Consider the following 27804-nt stretch of genomic DNA (forward strand, 5'->3'; position numbering starts at 1 on the left):
ACAATACATATAAACATAATATATATTCATATATCACAAATAATTCTTTACTGGCATAGTCCATACATCCTGCCAAATATTATGAACTCTCTGGTATAAAGCAGGGATTTCTCAGGCCCAAAAATACACAAGTGCTTGTATATTTGTACAGGTGCACCTTCAAAAGCAGATCAGGTGTGCAGCTACTCAAATCTCAGCCCAGTCCTGCAGTGACCCCTATCTAAAAGAAAATATGTGTACTGATAATCCACAATTCATTCCTGAATAGCTGAAATGACTAATACATGAATGCAGGGCTGAAGCTTTCCAACTATTTGGGAAAGGAGTATCATACACACAGTGTTGTCTTATACAAACACTACCTGCTTGTCATTTGTTTGCCACTGTCTAATAAATCTTTAAAGACCAACCTAAACTGAACTTAGTTTAGCTGAAAAGAAAGAAAAAAAATATTGGTCTCACTGCAGTTAAGTTACATTTTCTACACTCCAGTAACTGCAACACATCCAGCCTCTCCTGAGACCCAACTGCCAGTGTTTAAAGCACTGTGACCCTGGATTGCTCTTCTCCCTGACAGGTATTCAAAGTCATACAGTCGTGACCAAGACTCTTTTTGCAGATCTTCCTGGCCAATCAGAACATAGTAAAGAACAGCAGCAATGCTAGAATTAAATTCATGTTATCTTCTCTTGCCAGATACCTCTCACATTTCTTGCTTTTAGACTCAATGTCCCAAGCTACAAAAGAATCTTTGCAATCATATAAAACAAAAGTATTTAGTATAACTCTCTACTGACATTCTGGAAATAAGCCTGCATGATACGCACTGTATCTATGATCATATATTATTCCCAGATTCCCAATTTAATTCTAGCAAATTACAAAACTTGGAGAGAAGCTGATGAATAAAAACTTAGATTTATGTTATTGCTTTGATACAACGAATTTAAGGAGGAAAACCCCAGCCAAATGTATCATGAGTATAGAGATACCAACACACACTCTGAAAGCAAAGATTTATTTGGTGTTATAGAGAATATAAAGAATGTAAAGTCTCTCAGAGAAAGTTTCTTTTACTCAAAACCCTCTGGAGAAAAATTCACGCAATATTTTAAGAGCCCACAGTCAACCTACTTGGTTACCTTTGATTAGTAATTCAAGTAGAAGAGGGCTAGCATCTTCCCTATTCCAAACAAACAAAAGCCAAGCAAAACCCCAAGCACTTGCCTAAATTATTTTGATATTATCCAAGTTAGCATCATAGGCACAGCAAGATTTACAATAACATGTGCATAAAGGCCAGTACCATGTCCATTCCAATAAAGATAGATGCTAATCAGTTGAACCAGCACTTATGCAGGCCAAAGGTGAACTGAATGTATTCACTCTTCACCCTGTGAACATTAAAAAGTAACTTGAACATATCTGTACAGCTGGGTGCAGTGAGATGAGAGATCTGTTCACTCATCCCAGATGCAAACAAGTTCTGGACTGGAAGCCAGAAAAGCATCTTGCTGGCACTTTGTCTGAACTGATACACCAAGTGCAGGGCACATCCTCTGGGACACAACCTAGAGTTGACACCACTTCTGAACCAGGGCAAGCCTGCTTCCTACCACTAACATTGCATGTCTGTGTTGAAACAATCCCTCCTCTCCCCTGCAAAACCTACTCTCTGTGTCTCTACTTCCCATCCACAAATGGGGAGAACTGCATTCCCCTTCACTCAGAAAGCCATTCAAACATTAGTTTGAGAGATATTTAAGTGTAAATGAACACAAGAGGAGGTGGATTTTGGTTTTAGAGAAATCTACAGCTTACTAACCCCCCAAACTTCTCTGTTCCTTGCCACGTACCTCAATTTCTTAGTGTTTATAAGCTTCCTAGTTGCAACCAGTCTTTAAAATACCAGTTAAATGACACTACTTTACCAATATCTCAATTTTGCTCATTCTGCTTGCACTGGAAAGGAATTCTTCATTCTCACCTGCACCAGTTCTTGCTCCTACTACAAAAGATAGTGAGAATATATGTGGAACATTACTATCCCTCCTTTCTAAAGCTGACATCTCAGAGAACACTCACAGTAGCTGAAGAACAGTTAAGTTTATGGTTAAGTTTAAGTTAATGGTACAAAGAGGGGGGGGAAGAACAGCTGGAGAGATGTGGGAACAGGACACGGGTTGCCTTTTTTTTTCAGACAAGCACATTCTCCACTGATCTTGCCTATATGAAAGAGTAGCCGCCAACATGGTATTGACAGGGAGCAGCAGGAGCACAGGACTCTGCATCAAGGCCTGCTCCCAAGCCCAGAATTTCCCTCCTCTTTGGGAACGCAGTGAGAGCTCCCTCTCCTGTTGCTAATCTACCTGTAACCACTCAAGCCCTCTCAAGGCTCCATGCAGTCTCTATAATAAAGGACAAATTTCCTTTGCAGCATCACTATCCCAAAAGCCAGCTGGATACTTTTCTTCCTCACCAGTGCAGTTTCTTTCTGTGCCCAGAAACCAGACCTCTAACTGCTGACACAGTTCTAATTTTCCACTTCTTAGTAATTCCCAGTTGCTGCAGTATCAAGCCCACTGTATTTTAAGGCTGTAAGGTTAATGCTGAAAAAGCCAGCATCAGGGTCTTATCATGAGCTCAGTCAACTCTCCTTTCAAACAGCAGTGAATTGATTTAGAAGTGTAATGGTGAAGCCTGGCAATTTAATTTCTAAGCGAAGTTGCCATTCAAGGCCTTCAGGGCAGAATTTTAATTCACATTGACTTGTGAGCCTGTGAGTTTGAACAAGCTTGAGAACTCCAGGAGAAATCAGCCCAATCCACCAGCTTCCTTATGAATTCAAATTGTATGAAACTTTCCCTCAACACAGAGGGTTCATGGGTCACCCAGACCAGGTTTGTCTGAAACAGGAGGCAACCTCCACATGTCTGGCAAGAAACTTCAGCTGTATTTCACATCTGTGGCAGAAGATCTGCATGTCATGTTTTTCCCTTTTCTCACAACACAGCTATAGAGCTCCAGTGAGAGTCCTTGAAAGACAGGAATAGAAATGTAATATCACATTTAAATTTCTTCTCTCCACCATAAACACACTACAGTCCATTATTACAGAATTACTTTAAGCTACTGGCATTTCATTTCTATTGCAGCTTGAAATGCTAAACATGGGTAAGAAACAACATGGAAGTTGTAAAGCAGGAAAAGGTACTTCAGAGTTAGAGGCAAGTTCTCACTGACTTCCTTTGGAACAAGACCTGGCTGGGAATCTCACCAGCTTTTACCAAGGAACTGCTCAACAGCTTGCCTCTTCTCAACATGATACAAGAGTCAAGACTTGCAAATGCTGCTTTTTCCTGATTTCCAGCAGTTCTGGAAGGAGAACTGCTTCCCAAACCTTTTGCCACTGGCAGAGGCTAATGGAAGTTACAGATGTCTGCATGCTTTGGGACTATCACATCACACAGCACCCCGGAGCCTCACAAAAGTGTTTTCCACTCCTGTCAGCAATGACAAAAGGCACCAAAGTACTGTTGGGTGACTGCTGCCACTGATGTAGCCCAATATCCATCTCTGGCAAAGCCACAAGTGTGTGCAGAAGCACTGTTTGAAGAAGTGCCAGTTTCCCTTGCTTGCCAACTCATCTGCTTGTTATCAAATACAGAGAAGTTCATTTTCCTCTGCAAGAGATCAGTCTGACAGACAAATCTTATTGATCCCAAAGTGTGTTATTTCACTTTGTGACCATGTGCCCTTTTATTTAGAGTGCTGATTAGAATCTGACCCTGGTGCCAATAGAAATGTAAATATTAACTTGCTCAAACTACTTACATCTGAAAACTGAAAAAGACAAACATGTTTGTTGATTTATACACTGAGCCACCCAATTCAAATGCTGGAAACTTTAACTGTTACCCAAGGTAATGTACACCTGCCATTCCTGAAAGAGGCAAGTGCGAAATGATCCACAAACTCCACTTTGAAGGTCTTGGAGTGGAGAAATATGAACGTAGCAGGCTAGATCTACAGAAAAGGGAAGAGCCTTCAAATCGTGGCACAGAGCAACAGACATGGGCAGTGAAAACATGATGGAAAGAACACCATTTGGACCACCAGGAATTATCTGAGAAGAGGCTAAGGCTAAGGAACCCACCCCAAAGAGACTGAATTTTCATGCTAAGTGGGACAAAATTCCACTTTAATCATTCACTGTAATGAGTAAATTAAAGAACTTCAATACAGAAATCCATATGCTACAGTGATATGAAACATATGGAAACTGTAATGATGGGATTACAGAATGAAAATTAAAGCAAATACAGAAGTAGGTAGAAGTTGAATAATTTCAAAGAAATGCGCACAGGAAAATTGCTGATGAGATAAATTAAGCAAAATTGCCCTTTTTTCAACAGTTACATTTCAAGGAAAATCTGGGAGTCTACAGGACCAGGATTTAAAGATACAGGAGAGCCAAAACTCATATTTATTGATATCAATTGTCTTCATCTACATAAGGATTTCAGATATCATCATTCAAGTTTGTGTCAATCTAAACTTAAAATTACAATTGCGTTTGCTGTCTATTTGACCAGAGGTCATCTTCCTAATTTGCTGCCCCAACAGCTCTATCATTCCATCTCTAACACTTACTATAAATCACTCTCTGTATTATTTTATACTAAACACTGTACCTAGGCCTACTGAAAGAGCTTGGATTAAGTGATAGGTTTACACTAGGGAACTGAGGAGCTCTGCAAAGATACCTAAAGAATTTAAAAGAACACATTAAACTTAAATGAAGCAGTAAGCCATCCAAAAGGAGTTCTCAGGAAACACCGACTCGGCTGAGCAATCAGTTTAAGGCCAAGTAAATAGGCAAATGCATCAAAACCAAGGCAGAGACAACACTTGAGCAACCTAGGACTTAGTCTCATGTGACTTTTATCAGTGACAGCAAGAAAAGTGGAATGAATGAATGAAGAGAAAGAACAGTCAATGACCAAGAAGGCATGGACAACTGTAACAGGTTTTAACTAGTCACGGACAAGATAGAGGTGAGACAGATAGTAAACTGGTATGTTCATATTTGGCCTCCAGGATGGGTTGTTATGTTCCATTCCTTCCTAGTTGCTTTCTCAGAACTCTCAAATGAGGATTAGGGAATCAAGCCACAGGCTAAAATTCACTCTCCTGGCAGTCCATATCAGAATACCCTCTCTTTACAGGTGCTGTAGCCCAGGTTCCATCATGGCTGTTACCATCAGCATCATCTCCAAATAAAACAAGTTTTCCGACACATGATGGGTGTACATTCAAGTTTAACACAGGCTCACAATGTCTCCATCTTACCTCTGCAACAGTCAGCCAACTTACACCCTCTAGAACTGGAATACAGAAGGATCCTCACTTCAGCCAAATCCAGTAAGCATCACTGGTACAGAAGCCTTGACATTTGCCAGAGACTGGTTGCTAGTTACCCTGGGCAGAACAGTTTCAGGGGAACCAGGAAAGAAAAAGACATAATAGAGAAGCTCCAGGATGAAATTAGGAGAGGAACTCAACGTCCTAACTGCAAACAGCACCTTTCATGAGGACTATCAGCCACAAAAGTGTCACACTCAGAATTTAGCGCAGACCAGATAATACACAGGAGAAAAGAACGAAGGAGCTAAAGACTGAATACAATAGATACCTTCAGATAAATTATCTACACTGTGTAAGTGCATCACTTTAGCAATGGTAAAAAATAATTACAAGAGACCACTTGCTAATAACACATCACTTTCTAATTCACATTTTCTCTGGTTGTCAGCTGTGCATAAACCCTTGCTGATTTCACAATCAGGTACTATAGAAACCAGAAGGCACAGGTCCAAAAATGACAGTTGTATCTGGGAAGTCTATTCTGTGGTATCCTATATAAATTGCTGAGTCTAGCTGCCTGCCTACAAACTACCCTTTTGGTATTCAGACTGATCTTTAAGCATTTCAAATAAAAAATGGTGCATGTAATTTCTTTGGGCTGAACAACTTTTGTGGGTTCCCACATCCAACAGACCATGCAGATGTGTGTGTAGTAGGACTACCTCCAAAAAGCTGGGCACACTGTGTACCAACACCCCACAGTCTCCACCTCTAAAAAGCACTTACAGCCACATTTGATTAGAGTGTATATCCAGTGCAGCAGCTACGTTGATTTTCCCATAGGGATGCTTACTAGAAAATCATGATTTTAATAAAGACACAAAGGCCTGCCTTAACTCCTTTTAATATATCTACAGCAGCAAATAAAACTTCAAAGTCACAGTTATATAAACAGTCATGTGCTAGAGTGCCCTTGGTCCCCCATTTTCCCTTCATGATTTCTGTGACCTATAATAGGTAAGCAGCACAGGAAGTCACTGTCCTCTTTGAATGGAATTTCTGGCTCGCTCCCTTATCAACGGGATGATTGTTCAACTCTTGACCTCCTCACAAAATGGTTTAGCAGTGTTGCTGGTGCTTGAACCAAATTTCTCTGCTGCAGGCTGACCTAGAGAGAGCAGCTCGGCTGCAAGAAGGAACTGCCAAAGAGCCACAGCTCTTCTGTTCTGTCCTTCTCCCCTGTGTTTAAGTTGTGTGAAAATACTCACACAATTAGATAGGGAAAGAAGCCCTAGGTAGGACTCTGTATTTCATCTCCACATCTTCTAAGATAATAATTTTCCTAACTGGAGGGAAGAAGGGGAGGAGAAAAGCAAGGCACAGTTTTTAAAGACAGGGCATATATTCTCTGCTTTTATCCCTAACTTAAATGACTTTGAAAAAAATCCATGCACAAGAAAGCCCCAGAATATTCACCTAACAATTTCTCTAGTACTGCTTTTTTGAAAGACAACTGCAAAATGAACAAGATTAGAGAACATTAATTACCTTTCAGTAACTAGAACTCTTCCAGATGTTTTGCCTATGTGCACAAACAACTGAATGCACACAAGTATAGTGCATTCAGGTTTGTCAACTGCTAGACAGTCATAGAATATCAAAATGAATGTACAGCATCTCAGTTTCCTTTCAAAGGCAGAATTCAGGTGTGATGGACTCTTCCAAGGAATAAGGGAATCAGGACAGATTACTGAAAATGCTTATCACAGATAATATAAAACTGTCTTTATTTCCTGTCCCTCAAAGGAGAGGAATTTTATGGTAGATGGGAAACAGAGGCAGTGGCCTTCTACTTTCAGCCACAAGGCCCAGAATAAATGTGTCAAGTGGGTTTCATGAGCTGCCAAAAAGATCCATCTTTTACTAGCAAGTATCCATGGAAGAGGACAGAAGTACACGGTTTCTCCTGAGGAGAGTTGTCACCACCTGATGAAGATTCTCAGGGCTGGCTGACAGACCACAAGATAGGGCCTTATGGTGACAACAACTCTGATCTCCCCCCAAAACAAGTTCAAAAGATAACTCCTAGAACGATGGATGTTTGACATATTGCCTCCAAAAAAGATTACCTATTCTTCTGTTCTAGACAAGAGGTTATAGTTAGTAGCAATGGGATTAGTGTTTGAGGAGTGTCACTTCCACTGGGACTCCGAGATTTTAAGCACCAAAGGAACAGGCATCACCTTACAGTGCAGTGAGAATACTGAGGTATCAAAAGCTCAAGACTGAGAGAAGAAGTGGTCCTGTGCCCTCTCTTAGATTGGCTCTGTTGTTTGACTGCTTGATGAGCCAAGAATTAAGAATTTCAACTCACTGATCTGGCAGAAAACTACTCACTCTGTCAAAAAATCAGCAGAAAATTGATGTAAAGGAGGTAGGAATGAGAAAACAGGAGGAGTGAATAATCTGAGGCACCTATCTCCTCTGGTCTTGTGGGGTGCAAAGTATATCATGTCTTGTCAGTGAAAAACACCAGAGGATTCTCTCTCCCATCCCAAACCTTGACAACATACTACACCTCTCAGGGAAGAGTTGGCCCATGCAGTCAGGATGGCCACAATATGATGCTTTAGACTGCTTTAGAAGCCTTATCTGGGATACCTGCAGCTGGGCTGGCCCCCACAGACTCTGATACTAATTAAAAAAAGTCTTCTCTTGAATTGGCTGGCAGCATCTTCCTGGCAGAAGAAAAGTTCTGTAGACCTTTACAGTGAGGCCCAGTAATCAGCAACCATGAAAAGTAGGTGGGCAGAGCAGGATGTCTTATAAAGTAATAAATAACAATGTTACACATAAATAGTATATGTGTATTAGAATACGTGTATAATATTTGCCTCACTATAATTTCTAATTACTTGGTTATAGCTGGATTTTGCCACAGTTTGAGGCTCAGTGATCCGAAGTACTCGTGGTTTGTGCATGAAACAGAATGGAACACACATGGCCTTAGAGGAGGGGAATACTTCTGAAGACCGTTTCTCAAGTGGCATGCCACAGAATAGCATCCTACACAAAAAGCTTTCATCAGCTGTCTTGACCCGACTTGTTCACCAGGGAGGCAATCCTGCCACTCTACTCAGCCCTAGTGAGGTTGCTTCTGGAATACTGTGTGCAGTTCTGTGCTCCTCGGGATAAGAGAGACATGGATTTCTTGGACTGGGTCTAGTGGACGGTTACAAAGGTGATGAACAGACTGGGGCATCTCATAGGAGGAAAGGCTGAGGGAGCTGGGCCTGTTCAGCCTTGAGAAGAGACAACTGAGAGGGGCCCTCATCAATATATACTACTATATGAAGGGAGGGTGCCAAGAGGATGGACCCAGGCTTTTCTTAGCGGCACCAAGCAATAAGACAAGAGGCAACGGGCAGAAACTGATGCACAGGAAGTTCCACTAGAATATGTGATCATGTACTGGAACAGATTGCCCAGAAAGGCTGTGGAGTCTCCCTCACTGGAGATATTCAAGAACTGTCTGGACACAATCCTGTGCCATGTGCTCTGGGATGACCCTGCTTGAGCAGGGAGGCTGGACCAGATGACCCACTGTGGTCCCTTCCAACCTTACCCATTCTCTGATTCTGTGATCAACACCTCAAATAACTGGAGAGAAGGTAGACAAAGACAGTTGATTTTTATGGTTGAGGTTTTCAGAAGAAACAAATATTTCTAAAGCCAGCTTATGCTGCAAAGGCTGGCTAGTAGCCCCAAGACAGGTTCATAAAACACACAAAGTGTCAGTAAAACAATAGAAAATCATGTTCCTTACAAAACATATTTTATGTTACCAATGTTCTTGTAACAGTTTTATGGAGACTGAGCAAAATACCACAGCCAGACTTATTGAAAGTTTCTTCCACAGGCCCTCACGAATATCCTATAATAACCTACAGCTGAGGCTGGGCACATGTTTTGTAAAGCACAAGATAGTGATCGGACTGATTTATACACTAAAGGAATGTGGCCAACTGAAAACCCGAAGTCTGTACATTAACATTTCAAAGGAATACACCTCTTCTGCCCAATGTAAACAGAGAGGATGATAAACTATTTGCTATAAAACCAAATACTTTTTTAGACAGTAACTTCTGAGGCAGATTGAAGTCCCTTATCAGGCATTTCAGGCTTCTCTTGGTCTTTTAAACCCAGCTATGATATCAGTTTAATACTCTCATAGATTATTATAAATTTGAGGACAAACTACGTATTCAGGAGCTCAACTGTTATTCCCACAGTTCTGGTGGAAATGGGGAACAGCTTTAACAATCTTTGATGGTTCAAATTGAACTATCTCAGTCTACACAGAGAGATTCCCTGCACCTGGAATGGCAGTATATCATTTGCATCAGCGCACATTTATTATTGTGGGCTCACTTACATGTTAAGTTCCGTACAGCAACTGGAAGGTCTACCTTTTCTTAGGTATAAGGAACTATAAAACCTCCTTAAAATTACTTTTAGCTAGCCAAAATTTACTTTGCTTGTTCATTTGTTTCACTCTAGAGAGATGTCTAAGGCAATAGGCTTTAGCAATGGGAAAGTATCAGATCACAAAAGGTAACAGGGATGCTGGCACCGCCAAAATAAGAAGAGCTAAACACCATTCTCAAGACTTCCATTATCCTTAGCATATCTTCTCATAACAGAGACAAGACCTATCATGTCATCCTACCTCACAAAGGAGGGAAAATATCCTAAAACTTCCCAACATGGGCCTTCACTAGAAACGAAACACCAAACAATTCAAGCTAACAATTTGGAAAAGCTGGTTACAACCACAAAATCCCTAAATAAGGAAATTTAGTTTCCATGCTAGATCAAATTATTCTGGGAGATAATCACTTGAATGCCAATGTTCACTATAGAAATCCATAATATTTTAAAGCCATCATTCAATAACATTTAACTCCATGAATGAGATTTTATTCCCTTGGCAGGTCATTAATGAAACCTTCTTTGAGAAGTTGCTTATGGAACACAGAACTAGTGTCTCTATTAGGAAATTCTAAGCAGAAACACAAAACTACCTTATCTTAAACATAGTCTATTTGCAAACCAGAGGCTCAGTTACTCATTTCCAAATGGCTACGTGCTTTGTAGTAGTCTGGTTCTCGGTCATAGTTTTCTATTGTATATTTGAGGCAGAAGACATCAACACAGAGAATTTCTCTTTTTTTTTTTCCCTGACAAAATCACAGGCTGCAATTATCCCTGACTTACAAACAAAAAAGAGATAGAAGGAAGGACACCCATTATCAGATTAGACAATCTGAATGAGCTCAAGCGAGGAAGTAACTCAACACTCTCAATCTATCATCATACAGTTCTGTTGAGGTGTTATGGAAGACAAGATCCATTCACTTGGACAGTTCTGCTTGAGAAAACTGAAAGATCATACTATGTTATTAATATATCTAAAACAAAAAAAGCAGAATAACAACCTCAGTTCTTTACAACTATCATCCCTTAAAACATAATGGAGTTCAAAAAAAGAGGTGGGCAAATGTGAATGGTTATGGAATTAGACAAAAACTTGACCTATGACCTGGAATAAAAGGCTCAGAAATAAAGGGAATTTATCCATTTCAGAGAGGTAAGCCTCTCCCTCAAATGGCTCAAGTAAGACCAGAGGAAGTTTTCTGCGTACCCTACAAAGTTTTTTGGTGCTGTGATGATCAGTCTCCAAAACGAAGGGTAAGTATAAGACGTGCTTAGAGAATCTATTTATTGACTCCATGGCTCAAGGCATTTTAAAGTGATTATATTCTTCTTGGCTGCCAGTGGTATCCACAAAGCTTTGGCAAGCACTGGAGGAAAACTGGGAGAAGCACCCTTAACGGCATCGCTTTTATGTAGCAAGATTTACCCAAGAAAAGAAACCTCCATACCAAAACTGAAGTAATTATGAATAGTACAGGTTTTTACATCACATTTTGTATGATCTAGGTATCAAAAAGATGTGGGAAAGCTTTGCTTATTAATCTTCATTTAACTTGGTAACAAAATTTGTGTTTTGCATACCTGTGTTCTCTGGTCTTGAGCTGCGTCTATAAACTGCCTACTCTTACTGAGTGCCTTCATCAGCAAACAATTCATCTTAATTAAGGCCTGCACCTGACCTGCCACCTCCCCAGAACTGGCTGCAGTGATAGCTGTCGCAACTCTTTACTGCAACAAAACACATCTTCATTCACTGAAATGCACTGCAAGCCTCAGCAGTCACAACCCCAACAGTAAAAAAGGAGGCATGGAAATCCTCAAATATTCCTCACAATTTACAGCAGCCAAGAATAAACTTTATGCTGTAGATTATTGTAACACTGATTAACACTCAATACGTGCAACTCGTTTTATTGTGGTTAGTCATTCAAAACTGACAGGGTCACCACAGCAATGTGATTTTAGTAACCCTTACAGTTGGAAAGGAAGTGGATGAGAAGCTGCAAGTGTCAATTCAGCTGGCAAAAAAAGTGAGAAAAGTATTCAAACATGTATGCTTTGTTGCATACAAACAATTTGCAATGAAAATAACTTACTGATCACTACTGTAATTCATTATTATGGCTTGGGGATGACCATAAGTATACAAGAAGTTCCCATTACCTGAAAGATTAAAATTGATCTAAAAGCTCCAGAAAAAAGCCACAATCACCTATGTTCTGAGCTGTGCTGTGCAGAGCAATTCCCAACTTTCCTACAGGACAAACCATTGACCAAGAGGCTAATCAAGGCACCAAAACCACACTGGCTGATTACCCGCTCCTTCACCCATTCATTTCAAAGAGCTGCCCTCGTGTGTTGTGCACACCATATAGTATCATGCCCTTAGGCAATCCAGAGTAAATTTACCATAGCCACCATCATGTATCAGAAAAAATTGTCTGCTAAGGTTGATAAATCAGTCAATTACCTGCTTCCTTGACTTTTATCCTTGTGTAAATGTTTTCAACCTGACATTACCAGTACGTGCGAGAAGACGACCTGCACATTGCCAAAACCAACTATTTAAATTACTAACAAATCCTTAATTACTATAAACAAGATTACAACAGGCTTATTTAAAAAAGGTTTCTAAACAGCAAAGTGATAGCTCCAGAAAATAAAGCTCCCTTGCTGTCACTATTTGAGGCTGCTGTCTCCACATTTACTCTTGCTCTGTGTACGACCCTCGGTGCTCCCTCAGCCCACCTGAATGCCACAGCAAGAGCACCTGCTGTCTCTCCATCGCTACTCCTTGCATGGCTGAGCATGTACACAGGGCATGAGGTTCCCAGGCTCCAGTTCTCAGCATCTCCTATGAGGTCCAAACCATCTTCCTCCCCAAGCCACGTGCTCCCTACACATTATAAAGTAGGAAGAAATCATTAATATACCAGAGGAAGGTAAGACAAACAAATACTATTAAAGAACCTGCAGTTACTGACTTTATCTTCAAGGCAGAGCTGCTTCAGTGTTCCTGGTGGGAATCTAAAGAACAGTCCAATGCTCGCAGGTGGCAGGAGAGTGTGGAAAAACCACAGGCTATCATCCTTGCCAGTGAGCTGATCTGGGCTAAAAATGGAATATTAAATCTTCGGCAAGGTAGATGCATGTGAGCTCAGGTAAAATTTCACTTTCCATGCTTCCTCTCTCACTGGTAAGAGTAAGAGATTTCCAGAACAGGAGAAGAGAAAATACCTAATACAGACACTGAAACCAGAAGTACAATTATATATCATTCTTCTTCCTCTACACACAGAAGTTATTAAACACAATGGACCATGCAATAGATCTGGTTTCCTGTATCTCTTCAAAAGCATAGTCAAAGTTTGGAATTGAGAGGTGGTAAACTCCCACCAGGGTTTGTACAGAGGCAGACTAATGTAAGCCTAGCATAGCTCCAATACTTGAGAAAAGCTCTATTAGAAGTTTTCAGCAGCACTGCAAAAACATACAGCAGCACCAGAACACATCCAGTCATTTCAAGGAGCATGCTTTCCAACTTTCTCCCTACTTAGTTCTGTTCCCCCTGTAGCATCATCCTGAGGGAAAACTGCTCTACAGATGCTCAAACAACCTCAATAACTATTACCTCAGTTTCCTCGAGAAACTGCTAGGTGTATCTTTCCTACAGGACCTAATTAGAATACAGGCTCTGTTTCAGGCTGAAACTATTTTTCTGTTGGGTCACACGTGCCTGGGACAGCAGGCTGAATCCCTGGCTCATACTCCTATGCAATATACATAACCAACAAAGGTGGAGGAAACAATATTTCCTTGTCTCTTTCTGATGTCTAACTACTTCCTGATGTCTAAGTACTACTGTAGAAAAGAGAACTTCAGGAGACATTCAGTTGAAAGAGCAATCAGAAGCCCTACAGAAGAACATGGTATTTTTGAGCTGCTTCCTCCATGACTACTGTCTCTAATTTCCTGAGCCAGGCCATCAATGTTGAGGATAATACAAATGGCAACCTTCACTTTTCCTCTTCTCTCCAGTGCTTAAAGGCATGCTGTGTCTTCTCTTGAACCAGTTCCAAATAACTTCTCATTCTATTAACTTCTGAAACCACCAGTAGTCTTCAGGGAGTGACACTGATAAAGCACTGATATTAACAAAATGAAAAATGACTATTTCTCCACTTTCCTACCTTTCCTGACCAATCTTCTTCAGCTGGTATAGAAAACTTATCATAAATATTGACTGGCAGAAGGTGAAAAAGAGAAAAATTATCAGTGATAAAAGCAGTGATTACACCACAAGTGGTTTTGAAGAAATAGACAGAGAGACAGAAAAAAACTGGTCCTCATCAGTGTAGTAGTCCTACACAAGAATTAAAGCTGAAAAAGGCTGTGTGTGAAGCTCTGCTGATAGGTGTGAAGATTCTCTAAAGAAAACTCCCTGTTGAGCCACAAGTTAAAAAAACAAAAACCAACCACCCAAACAAGCACTCAAAATGCCAGAGATTTCATGTCTGTAAACTACGCTGCCAAGGCTCCAGACATCCCCACAATCGTCATATAACCCCAACAGCTCTGTCATTGCAGTCTAGAGCTCTTGGACCCAAAAACTGTTTGAACACAGATACAGCTCACAGCACCAGTAAAACAGCATGAGGAAAATTCTTGCTGGCCAAAGGGTGGTTTTCACCTCCCCAGCACGAAGTTAACCCAGGTAGCTTCTAAGGAAGGAAGACAAGCACAGCATCTCTATCTCTGTCTCTTTATTCCTGCAGGAGTCTGGCTGTCTGCTCTCCATATAAAGGACATACTAGAGCTTGAAAAACTGTCAAAGAACTGGTTATGTTTGCCTACCTTGATGAGATGATGTGGTGTTGTACACTCTGACCTATGCATACTCTGACTTTTTTGGTTAGCTCATTATTTCCTTCTCTGAGCATAAATAACACATCTCGCCTTCCCAACGGTCCCACTGGCATTCCGGCAAAAGCATCTCATTCCGCTCGATTGGGAAGAATCACTACTGCTACATATTCAATAATCCAAACACTTCAGTTTATGTGTAGGGCCACGTTCTCTCCTGTGTGGCATGTGAGTATTTGGCAAAGGATGTGCTCTGATTCTCCCTTGTGTTTTCTAACCTAGACAGAGCCTGGACACTGGCTTACCAACAGCAGCTGGAAATGGCTGTTAACCAGCAATAACTAGATCTGAATGCGTTCCAGCCATGGCTTCATCTCTAACTCTTTCCATCTCTGATTCATAGGCTATTCTAAGTTTTAGTGCTATGAAGATGTATGAAACAACAGCATTATTTCTCTCCTAGAAACATCCCCCACTCCCATGCAATAAGAATCCTGGTCTGGGAAGGCCAAGGCAACTTCTGTAACATTTGCATTACCCTAACAGCACAAGGGAGATCAAAGGAAAGCTGCAAAGATGGCCCTTTCCTGATAATAAACATTAAGTTCAATCTTAAAAATAATGTTAAGTGGAACTCAGTGAGGTCATCTTAAATCATTCTAAATATTGAACTCAGAAAGGTAGTGTGAAAGCAAATGCTGTGAACTTTCTTTACCTTTTATTAACATACAGAAAGAGAAAAACCCACAGTAAGCACTCAAAACACTGACTCTTAGGAAAGGACTTTTAAAATATATGGAAGTGTTGCTTTAGAACACATTTATTAAAGTTGTTTCAGGGATCAATAAATTAAAAGAAACAAAGTCAACTAGAAATCCCTGTCACCTTAATATGTAGCTGGCAAAAAAAACCCAAACATGGGAAATCTCAGATCAACAGTGCCTGTAATTATCCCTATTGAGTTTACAACTCCTATCAAGGGGTCACAAAGCAAAGGGAAGAGCTCACAAACTGTATGTATGGCAATGTTCAACCAGAGCAGGTAATAACAGACCAGTGTACCTGCTTTAACTAAGATCTCTTATAGTTTTGACTAGTTTCTGTTTACTTTTGCTATAAGCAGCTTCTGCTCTACTTTTGGTAAATAACGTGCTCCTCATTTACCATTATATTCTGCCTGAAGTGCTGATGCTCATTAGCTTTCCAACTGGTTCAGAAAGAAAAGGTTTAGGTTTCAGATACTGAAATTATTCCTTCCTGTACATGCCATGGGAATCTACTTCCCTATAATTTAATTTTTTCCCTCTCTCCTGAAGTCAGATTAAAACATGGCAAATTATATTCTCTGTGTTTCTAATTCCTCCCACATGCATGATATTATGGTAACGTATCTAAGGGAAGCTTCAAGAAGTGTTTGTTTTGTCGTGCTGTGTTTGCTACCAAAGACAGCTGCTTTCTGTGTCCCTGAGAGGATTGCTTGGGGTTAACAAGCAAAGCCAAATAAGAGAGGATTAGGATGCTTCTCCTAGTGGTAGGCGAACACACAGAAGCAGACCATGTGGAACAGGCACTCCTCAATTCCAGGCACACAGTTTTAGGCACTGCCTCAGCTTTCAACATTAAGAAGTCAGAGGTCACATAATTAACATGCAAGCACTGAACAAGAAGTAGGCATTCCTCAAATCTTATTTTAAAGAAATCTAGGATTCTGTGCCAAGCTCCTGGTACAAGAAACTAATGCTGTGGCTACTTAGGGCACAGACACAGCATAAATGGTAGCAACCAGTTTTGACATTCTGCCTAAAAATCCACCTAAAATTCAGACGTAAAGGAATAGCTAGAAGCGAAGTGGAAGTTTCACATTCATGTCCATTTCATTCCTGGCTCTTTCTGCTGAACAAACAAACAAGTGTGACAATGGCAGTGGGATTTGATTTTATTTTCCCAAAGTGCATTTCTCGGCTGGAATCTCTTGTGAGCTTTACCAACACTTTTTTTGTGCAGGCCAATAAATGTCTTCAAAGACAACAACTCTGATTCTCATGAGAGCGTGTCTCTACTAAATAACGCAGTGCTGTGTAGTGATACCTGAGCCAGCTTGAGTATACCCACAAGTAGTAGAGCTGAATTAACCTGGGTAGACTGCTGTGATAACGGCCTCCCATACACAAGGTAGCTTATTTAGAGCTTGCTTTGTTATCTCAATGTGGCACAGCACTGTGCAGGAAGACAATATAAACAATTATGATGAAGTCTATTTAGGCGTTATGGGCAATGTTCAAGTACCTCAAGGTGGGCAGAAGAGCCCCCTGCAGAGTTATTCACTGTGCAAAGAACTCCCTTTGGCAAGGCAGAATTGACAAAAGGATTATGTCAGCCTTTCCTTCCCAGAACAAGGAGCAGGGTGAGAGCCTGGGGGCAGCAGAAATTAGAGCAGCTCTAGGCTGTTATGCTTACACTGGTGCCTGAGAAGGGCTCTTCACGGGCTCAAAGTGCTAGAAATACAGGGGTAGACAAGAGGAAGTTCTGCTCCAAACACATAAAGGAATGGGTCCTCAGTCGTTAGTTACCAGGTCTAGACTTGGCACAGTGGTTTATAAAGGGAGAGACTCTGGCTGTGCTTCAGGAAAGCAAGCAAACACAGCTACACCACCACCTGCTATCTAGATACACTTGCCTGCCACTCTCTCTGTTCCTTACTTTTCACTCTAGGTAACGATCAGCTGGTGTTGTGTGTTCGTATTTTAATTTTTGAGATGAGTAATTATTTGTATGACTACACAAGTCAAGTGAAGTATGGAAGCTTGCAAAGAATGTCCATTGAAGACACACATGGGGATTACTCATTAAGCTAAATACACACTTATTAAAACCATCAGTTGTTTTAATGCATTTTTCTAAAAGTTACTTGCCCTGATACAGCATCTTACAAAATCTAACAGGCACCAATAATCATGATACGTCCAAAACATTCATTCAGAACAGGAAGATGTCATTTTAAAGCAAGCTTGTGCCAAATCTTCTCCCTTAGAGAAACTTTCAGATAAAACTTGGGACCATGCAGGGAAGAATTCTTTGTACCTGCACAGAAAGTCCCGCCATAGAGAGAAACCACATCCAGGCAGTAAACCCCAGATGAGGGCCAGAAGAGCTATAAGCCCTTCCTGAGAAAGGGAATCCCTAGAGGTAGGACCATGCAGAATTCAAAGGGATGATGACAGCAGTTTGGCTTTGAGTTGCTTCAAAAATTTTATTTCTACCCTAGTGAGAGCATCCCTAACAAAAGAAACAAAACAGTGCAGATGTTTGGAACCTAATTTCATTTTCTGCTGATTATACTACTCATGACAAGACCTCTACCACTTGGTAACCCTTTAATTTTTAATGGAATTTATTCTAAACAGCAACTAAATCATCAGTCTTGCATAAAAACTATCTACTGTGCTATCAGCACTACTCGCTCTTTCCCCTCTACTTCCAATCCTGTTGCCAAAGTACTGAAAAGAACAAGGAAAAGGATTATTTATGCAGCCCAGTTTTTCTACCTTTACTGCATGTTTCTCAAAAGCCATAACTCTTTTGTCATTCCAAATTACCCAAACTTGTACTCCACGTGAATTTTTAACCTGCAAAATGGAACAGGCTTGTCTTACTGTTAGGCTTGACTTGGAATTCTACTACTCAGCATAATTACACCACAAACAAGGAAACCCCTTGAAAAGCAGAAAAAATTTTAAGGAACAGAGCTAACTACTAAGCTGACAAGTTCGGGTTGAGAATATTTGTCATCTAGACCAAGGAGGACACCAGGCTGTAAATGCTACTGAAGATATGTGAGGAAAAGAGAAATTGTTTTTGGGAGCATAACACTGCCATAATTGTGACCCTAAGTTAGTCTGGAGAAGAGGAAAAACTAAAAGACAAGTTCTCATGTGAGTTTATGGGTTACAAGCTGCTGAATCCTTCATTAAAGTAGCCACAATGCAGTGTATAGTTGCACCCATCAATGCTGCCTGAACCCTGCAGCATGCATCCTTTCAAAAGAAGTATGAATCAACATTTTAAAAAGAAAATCCTTGGAGAAAGGGATATTATCCACCTTTTAGAGGTTGGTTGTTTTTTTTTTCCTTCAGCCCAATGTAATTTATTATCCTTCATGGTCATATCATCCCATAGCATTTATTGTTCTTGAGAGAGAACACTTAAAGTAGAACAAAAATAAAACTTTTCTTTGAGGAGCAGAAAGATAGAGAAAGGAAGAGAACTCCCCCACCCCCGTGAAAACTGGATTCTATTACATGCTGCTGATTACTTTGTAGTCCAGATATCTTGCATATTATTATTTTTGTAAGGCACATGATACTTTAGCCTTCATACATCCTCAAGGGTTTTGTATGCATAAACCCAAATGATACAAATACCATGAATGGCAAAGTAGGCAACAAAAAATGGTGTACTAGAAGTGAAGACAAAATATTATTGAGAAGATACACTCTTCAAGCATCACTCTGGAGCACTTTAACAGCTGCAACAGTAAAAGGATTCCAGGCACAACCCATATTAGCATTTCCTAACCATCTGAACTTATGTCTGTATCATGATTTCTTTGCAATGTGAAAGAAAAAAAAGAGTCCTCTATACAGTGCTTCATGACAAATCACATGCCTTGTGATGCTTCATGTTAGAAAACCTTTTAACTTCCAAAAAGTCCTCTTTTGTAGGTCATGCTCTCATTATCTTGCTCTGGGATCTGGTCTGATTAAATTATAGGAAATTACTAATACTTCACTTTGAACAGCCAGCTCCTCCTGGCTCCTCTTCTTCCTTCTTTTTTTTCTAAACTTAATTCCTCCTACTCCTGCCTTCTTACATATGAAAAAGGCAACAATTCCTCTGTTACAAAGATTAAGTCATACTCTTCTTCATCCATTTTAAAAGTAAAAATTCTTTCTGTCTGCATGTTCCTACATTTCCCATTCCACTGCTCTACCTGTGGGTTTTCCTGTTTGGTCAACTAAAAAGTTTGCAGTTTTGTTTTAAATCTTTGGCACCCCTACCCTCTCTAAAATCTAATTCATAAGAACCTAAAGACTAAACTAGTTTAATAAGCACAACACTGACTTTTTGGTGGTCCAATCTATACTCCAGTGTGATTTATTTATATTTTGTACTATCAGACAACACTAAAACATACTCTACCATTGATTTGCTGTAGACATTTATGACTGAATGATTCTTATAAGACTGATTTAGTTTGCGTAATAAAAAAGAAAATTAGCAAGCAAATTTAAGGAGACAGAGACTTTACACATCAGACAGGATCACCATGAAGGGAGAAGGTATTTCTGAGAAGTTTGGGACCACTTCACTAGCACAACAGGGACAAAATAAGAACGGTATCCTCAGATGGAATAATGGGGATGTTACTCAATCCACCAAAAGGCTGCTGTTTATTTGAGAGGTGTTATTAACCTAATCATACTACTAATAACAATAATTCTCCCTACATGGATCCTCTTGTCGACTATGTGCTAGATCAAGATCCCTGCAGTGGTTAAGAGGTTAAAAATAGTAAATATGTTAGAAGAACAAATAAAAACTTCCCCTTACACATGCAATGTGTGCTAGTAAAGTAATAAAATCATTTAAAAGAGAAAGATTCCTGTTCCTGGCAAAAGTATTTTGTCTTGGAGGCAACTCTTTAATGCTAAATGACAGTAAAGGCTTTCCTGACATTGGGAAGTCTTTTGAAAAACCTATCCAACACACTTCCTCTCTTGCTATCAGAAAGTATCAAATGAAGCAAGCTACAGAAATAAAAAAGAAGGAAGCTCTAAATCACTATTAATTTACTTGTTTGACAGTATTTTCTTTGTCCTCTGATGATATAATCGAGCAATAAAAACCCCATATAATAAAAAGCTTCACAGAGTTCAAGTGGTTTTTTACTGTATAGAAAGAGCTAACACTTCAACAGGGTATCTGGAACATCTAACACTGTACCTGACCACTAAAGCAAGAAGAGTTATGCCCCCTTATTATCACTTATCTAGCTTTTGATATTGAAACTAATGTTGTATCAATTCCACATCTCCTTCTTTAACAAAATAAATCTAACAGAAAATTCCACTGCAGTTTGTCCTACATTAAAAGCATTCCTCAGAAACTAGCAGGAGTTCAAACTTCTCAGTGTAGCATCTGCTACTCTGTAACAAATGCAAGCTCTGAATAAATAGAATTGTGGCATTCATTCACAAATTGCATTGCTGACAAGCCTCCCAGACAGAATCAAACCCCAAGGAGTATCGATTGCTACACTTAAGGCAATGTAGTGATCTAGATCTTAAACATTTACTCGAGTGCCTCAAGACTTCCCAAAACTTCTACTTTTCAGGCTGAGCTCTTTCAAGTCACATGGAGCAGTTCAAAGGTAACAGACTTCCAGGAATTTTCAGTAAAGAAAATAATAGTCTGAGGTAGAATGGAAAGTGAAGCAACAAGGAGAATAAAAACAGAGTAAAGTTGTATTTATACATGTATTTTTAAAGATTCTTATGCTAACTCAATAAATGAGAAACAAGTATTTAAGTGCTGAAGTGGTTGAATGGGAGGGAAAAACCTCCAACACATGTACACACAGGAATGAGCAAAATTCCTTTAAACATTCCAGTGCAAATGAATTGACTTGTCCAAGGTAGTCACGTCCAAAAATAATCATAGGACAAATGTGTACTGGGCAAACTTGTAAGTTATAGACCTAACTCTGTCATTTTAAACTGAGTCTACACTGCTGTAGTATTTAGTTTGGATATGAATGAGCCATTGTCTATCCAGGAACTCCTAAAATGCTTTCCTCATTCCTTTGTATCTTAAATTAAGAAGGATGCACTTTCCTTTTTATTTCACAGAGTGTGACTGAGGACATTCTGCTGCCATATGTGGCTAAACAGTTCCCCAAAACTGACTTCTTTACACATGAAAACTCCACTTACAATACATGTAAATACTGGAGTCTCAAAGGGCCCATCCATCTGACTGAACCCTGAGGTTCACCCTGCTTTGAGCAGGGGGCTAGGCCAGACGACCTCTAAAGGACCCTTCCAAACTAAATTATGTTGTAAACAACTGCAATGACTGAAAGCTCAACCTTAACTCTGCCCTTTTAAGCAGATGCCACCAAAACACACTATTATTGCATCTAATTATATCAATCCTTCTCTTCCTTCAAACACTGAAGCGTCAGTATCCAGCAACTCCCTTGAAAATGAACTAAACTCTCAGAACAGCCTCATACATCTCTAGCAAACTCTTGCACAGAGGACTTCTTCACCATGGTGTGTGTTTTGGCAGTGCAGTCTTCTCATGTGGAATTACCTCTAAATTTACATGAGGACTGTCCAGTGAAGTCAATGGACAGAAGTATAAAATCAGGGTCTGGGTCACCAGCAGCTACATACTATCACTGCAAGCAGCCTGACAGTGTTCCTCAGGTGCATTTCAGGGTACATAACAACTTATAAGAAACTAATTAAGGCCTAGAAATCCTGAGAACACAGCTTCCTACTCAAGCTGTACTAGAGTTGACAAGGACTTGCCAGACCAAGTTACATTTGCTCAGTTACACTGTAACACTGGTAAATTATTCTGTGTATCAACATCCGACTATTTATTTTCCCAAACAACTGCAACAGAATCCAAAATATCACAGGGAGTTTCAGTAAGGTGCTACATCGCTTAGGTGTACTGGAGACCATTCACGAACCAGCAGCAACCTGTCACGTAACTCAGGAGTGAATCACAACAGCGATGCCCTCAATGGGGCAGAGTTAAGGTTGAGCACAGCATTAGCCAGCTTCTTTTGGGATGCCCGTGGTGCACTTTACAGTTCTGCCACTGTTAATACTTCAAGGTGAAATACGCACTCTGTCCCGCTAAGAAATGTATTGCTAAAACCAGCGAGAACTGTGGAATAAAAATGTTTTTTACACTGAGCATCCATTAAAGCAACATGTTGCAAAAACAACAAACCCCCTGAAAAAAACCACAAAAAACCCCCCCTAAACCCCAAAGTAAGATCCCTGATCACTATTTACAGCATCTGTACACTGAATTCCAAGGCATTTGCTGAATCTAGAACACTAATATTCTGAGTGACCTGAAGTGTTATTATTGTCAAATAACAGCTTTTTGATTCAGTTGCAAAAGAAATTAAAATAAATAAATCCCACCGAAAAGTAGCGTTCACGTGGGACATACGGTGTGTTTGCGTATCACACACCAGGAAGAAAAAAAAAAACAACCCACCCAAACTCCTCCAGTGAACTGAACTAAAAAAATTAATCCGAAAGAAGTACAGATTAGGCCGTGTAATTTAAAAAAAAAAAAAAAATAGCAACACACGCCGAACTCTATTCGCACAATGAAGGCAATTGTTCGTCGGCCCAAAAAAAGCCGTGGCTTCCCCCGGCGCGGCGGTCAGGAGGTCGGGGCCGCGGGCGGCCGCAGCCGCAACCCGGCGGCGGGGGCAGCGCGGGGCCGGGGCCGCGGGGCCGAGCGGAGCCCCCGGGGCCGAGCGGAGCCCCCTCCGCCGCCTCATCCGCGGCGCGCCCGGGCGAGCCAAGATGGAGCCCAGGTTTGATGTCAGCCCCAGGGGCGGGCGGAGGGCAGCGCCGGGGCGGGGGCGAGGGCAAGGTCAGCCGCCAGCCCGGCGCGGCCCCGCCGCCTCCGCCCGCCCCGAGAGCCCCCGCGGGGCTCCTGCCGAGCCGGTTCCCCCCCCACCTCCCGCCCCATCACCGCCCCTCCACGGCCGCGCACGGCCCTGCGCGCCCGGGCTTGGCCCCTGCCCCCGCCCGCCGCGCCGGGGCCGGGGCGCTGCAGAGGCGGGCGCCGAGCTCCCGCTGCCCCCCCCCGAGCCGAGCCGAGCCCAGCCGAGCCGTGCCAGCCGCGCTCTGCGCGGGGAATCGGCGTTACCGGCTCGGCTCCTCCGCCGAAGGGCTACGCGGGGGCAAACGGCAATAGGAAGGGATGGGGAGGGGGGAGACGGGGGAATAACCTCCCCGCCCAAAAACCCAAACATCAACCCACCCCACAAGCAAAGCCCACCGCAACTCAAGCCCTTTTGACTCGACTCGGGAGGAAAGGAAAAGGAGTGACAAATATCTGCGGGGCTGCAAGTGCCGCCCCCCCCCTCGCCCCCAGCCCGGTGCCCCTCCTCGCTGACACCCCCATCCCGGCGCTGGAAGGGCGCTGGGAGCGCTGCCCCGGCCCCTCCGCCCGCAGAGCGGGGCGGGGGACGCGCCGCGCTCCGCCCGCAGCGGCGCCCCGCGGGCAGGGGCAGGAGCCGCCCCGGTGAACTCCCGGTGACCGAGCCCGGCTCCGGCACCGGCGGCTCAGCCCTCGCCCTGCCCCGAGCACGGCGCGGAAGGGCCGCAGGCACGCTCCGAGCAGATGTGCCGGGGACAGACAAACAGACAAATGACCCCTCCATCCACCCCCCGCTCTCCTTAAACCAGCCCTGGGGCCACGCAGGGGCAGGGTATTTTTAGGTCTCTTCCCTTCCCCTCCGCCTCCCTCTCAATAGCTGCCGAGCGCTGAATACGAGGAGAGGGTGGAGAGCGAGCGGCAGAAAAGTTAACTGTTTTGCAAAGAGGGGAGAAAAGAGGCAGGGAGGGAGGAGGGAGCCAGCAGGGCAGGGTGAGCCGTGTCAGGGGATGTGTGTGTGTCTGTATGTGTGTGTGTGTGTGTCTGTGTGTGTGTAAGCGCAGGGGGTGCCCGCGGGCGGAGGATCGGATGCACTTTAGCCCTGTGCTCTGCTGCTCTCGTCTGGGGCAGCGCCGCCGGAGCCTGAGTCTCGCCTGGTTCGCCTGACCCTTCATTTCACTGCGGCCAGGAGGAGCCCGGAGCCCGCCGCCGCCTCCTCTCCCTGCTCTGCAGGGACCTCGCCTGCCACGGTCTGCCTCCCCGCCGCCCCCTCCCACGCCGCCGCCGGCGGCCGCGGCCCCCTCCGGGGTGGCCCCGGGGTCGGTGCGGGTGCCCCCGCCGGCCCCCTCCGCGGCCGCTGCCCGCCTGCGCCCCGCTCCCGGGCCGCCCAGCCCCGCCGCAACCTTTAGCCGGGGACGGACCTCTCGGCTGGTTCCGCACAAGACGCCAGCAGCCGCTTCCCCTCTCGCCGCCCTCCCCTCCGGTGTTTAGCCCCCCTCCCCACCCCAATAAAACAGACCCCCCCTCCCTCCGGCCCCAAAGAGAAACCCACACCGCCCCCCCCGCCCCCCCACCCTCAGCACAAATGCACAATCACGGGCGAGGGGAGGGAGAGGGAGGAAAGGGCGAGAGACGCGAAGAAAGAAGGGGGGAAAGGAGAGAGAGGAAAAATTAAAAGGGCACAAGGCTGTTCATCACCAACATGGCTGCCTTAGCTCAGACCTAAAAGAGGAATAACCCAGGCTGTGTCTTTGTCAGTTTCACCTCTGTAACCCTAAACTAATGCACGAAACGACGGAGGCGGCTGCAGAGGGGAAGGAGACGGGGAGAGGAGGAAGGAGAAAATGGCAAAAAGAGGGGGCACTTACGTGAAGAGAGGCGCTTGGGCTGCTCCTGCTTCCTCCTGGGCATTTTCCCCCTTTTTTCACATTCTCCTCCTTGGTTTAACGGGAGATCAAATAAGACCGGGAGGGGGGGGCACGGACGGGCACAAAGCCGGGGCCCCCGGGGGAGCTGCTAACCGGGGCGGGTTTTCCCCTCTTCGCCGGGGGAAAGGGGGCTTGAAGCCGGTTTTCCCGGAGCCACCGCGAAGGGCTCCCTCTCCCCCTTCTCTCTCTTTCTTTTCCTCTCCCCCCCACCCCCCACCCCCCCTAACCCACCCCCCCCCCGCAACCCGGTCGTGCACCTGGCTTGTCCCCGGTCGCAGTATCCCTCAGCGGCCGGGGATGTGTTTCCCGGCGGGCGGGCGGGCGCCGTGCCGGGGCGAGGGGGCTGGCGCGGCGGTGCCGAGGGCTGCGCCCCGCGCTCCTGCCGGCCCCTAACTAACACTAACGCCGGGATCAAAGGGCAGCGGCGGCGGCGCTCCCGGCGCGCCCGCGGGCGGGCAGGGACACCCGCGCACACCCCCGCACGGCCCCGGCGGGCGGGCACACGCGCGGGCACACGCACCGACACACGCGCGCCCCGGCGGGGCAAGAGGGGACGGTGCCCCCGCTCCCCGCGGGCCCCGGGCGCGGCGCTGCGCGGCGCGGCGCGGCGGGCGGAGGATGCGCTGCCCCCGGTCCTGCACCCGCTGCTAATCCTCTCTTACCGAAAAAAAAAAAAAAAAATTAAAAAAAAATTAAAAAAAAAAAAGGTGTATATGTAAATTTGTGGGTCTCGACCGTTCGCGCTGTGATTCCCTGGTTTGCGGTGGGAAAGAAAATAATAATAATGTCAAACATTTTTTCTTTTTTTTTCTTTCTTTTTTAATTAAGATGTTTTGTCTTCCTGTGTGTTAGAAACTGAAAAAAAAAAAAAATTGTAGTGGTGCAAAGCTCACCTCCATAAAATTTGTTGGATGTGATCAGCACAGGGGGCCCAAGGGGCTTTGCTGCAGCCGAACTTCAGTTCAGTGTAGGGAGGAGGAGAGAATGGTTTATATACGACCCCCTCCGTGCCAAAATAAGCACACAAAATAAGAAGGGAAGGTGGGCAAGTTGGTATTCTGACGATTTCTAATGCAGGTTTTAAAAAGTGGGAAGAATGCAAGCAGCGTGAAAATCACAACTCCTTGAGAGAGTGTGTGTGAGTGTGTGTGTGTGTGTGTGTGTGTGTAGGGGGGAGGAAATCAAGATTAGGTCACCCCTAATGGTTGATTTAACTGCTACATGATACTTCTACAGTGCACACAGCAAACTGGACTTCTGAAATTTACTTTTTTTTTCCCCCTGCTATAATGCAGGTATATGAAGCTTTATCCTGAAGCGATTCCAGTGTGCACTATGAAGCCAGGATAGCAGTTTTCATTAACTGATACATACTTTCATTACTTCACAAATCACACATCTTTCTTCAAAGACAGACATGAAGGTGGGGAAAAAAAATAGAAGAGAGATTGGGTCTCACTAAAGCACAAAAGGTACTCCGTGAAAGAGAAGTGCTCTCTTTGTGACTTGCAGTCATTTGGATAAAAGTTAACACAGAGGTTCTTAATGGTTTAAACTCCAAAACCTGTTACTACAATTGAAGTAAAATGATTTGAAGCACGGTTGTTTCATATAGCTCTCTCTTTGTGTAAGAAAACTTTGAACTTAGCGGAATACATAATAGAAATCATGAGTCAGATGTTGCAAAACTTAAAAATATGCATTATTCTAGCATGTATACCTGTGAGAATTTTTTTGCTTTTGACAACCTGACTCATCATTTTATCACACTATCCTCTATTCTAGCTTCAAAAAATTTTTTTAAAATAAACAGTTGCCTAGGAAAACACAAACCAGCAAATTTGCAACCTAAATATTTTAGAACAGTCGACTTACACTCTTAATCACCTCAATTTAGAATGGTTTCACATAATCTTATACCCATTTCACAGCCGCAATTATCCTTTCTACAGGAAAAAAATCTAAATAAGACTTAAAAGATTATATGTATGACAAGCTGAGGTCATGCGTGTGCAATTTCGAGTTTCAAAACCACATGTACACATCTGCTGAGACAAAACAGACTCCTCCTGACTTCAGCTGGTTTATCACTTCACAAAACAGCTAAAATACTTCATTTTCATGGAGAAATTTGCTTATATTTAACCCAGAAGTAAAAACCAAGGTGTATAACTGACAGTACTAGAGATTTCTGGAGGGAAAGATGAGTCCAAACAGCTGCCTGACCAAGAGTACCAGAGTCAGAATTCCTCAGAATATTCAGGTCCTGTCTTTTCCCTCAGTTCTCCGGTTTATATTGGTTTTGGAGATTTGTACAGCATTAGTAGTGATAACCAAAAATATCAGAGGCATTCTTTACCATTGCTCACTAACCTCAACTTTGACGTGCCTGGGACTAACAACAGAACTTTGTTCACTAATAAGAGTTGCAATGCTGAACCTACCTACT

The 27804-nt window shown here is 43.1% G+C and overlaps 1 protein-coding gene across 8 annotated transcripts in view; it reads right to left on the minus strand.

Moving 5' to 3' along the window:
* The window catches only part of ZNF827 (zinc finger protein 827), a 106271-nt gene extending 80452 nt beyond the window's left edge, over positions 1 to 25819 (minus strand). For 6 of the 8 annotated variants that reach the window (XR_010429957.1, XR_010429956.1, XM_064651702.1 and 3 more), the window contains exon 1: positions 25296 to 25555. Coding sequence is in view for 6 of the 8 variants with exons in the window: in XM_064651702.1 (XP_064507772.1) it covers positions 25296 to 25338 (43 nt within the window). In the remaining 2 variants the exon portion in view is untranslated. Of the gene's footprint in view, positions 1 to 25295; positions 25557 to 25612 lie in introns of those variants that run through there. The other 2 variants (XM_064651703.1, XM_064651704.1) reach the window with 2 other exon arrangements.
* Between the last annotated feature and the right edge of the window lie 1985 nt (positions 25820 to 27804).

This window comes from Pseudopipra pipra, chromosome 4, assembly GCF_036250125.1.
Source record: "Pseudopipra pipra isolate bDixPip1 chromosome 4, bDixPip1.hap1, whole genome shotgun sequence".
NCBI classification, from domain to species: domain Eukaryota; kingdom Metazoa; phylum Chordata; class Aves; order Passeriformes; family Pipridae; genus Pseudopipra; species Pseudopipra pipra.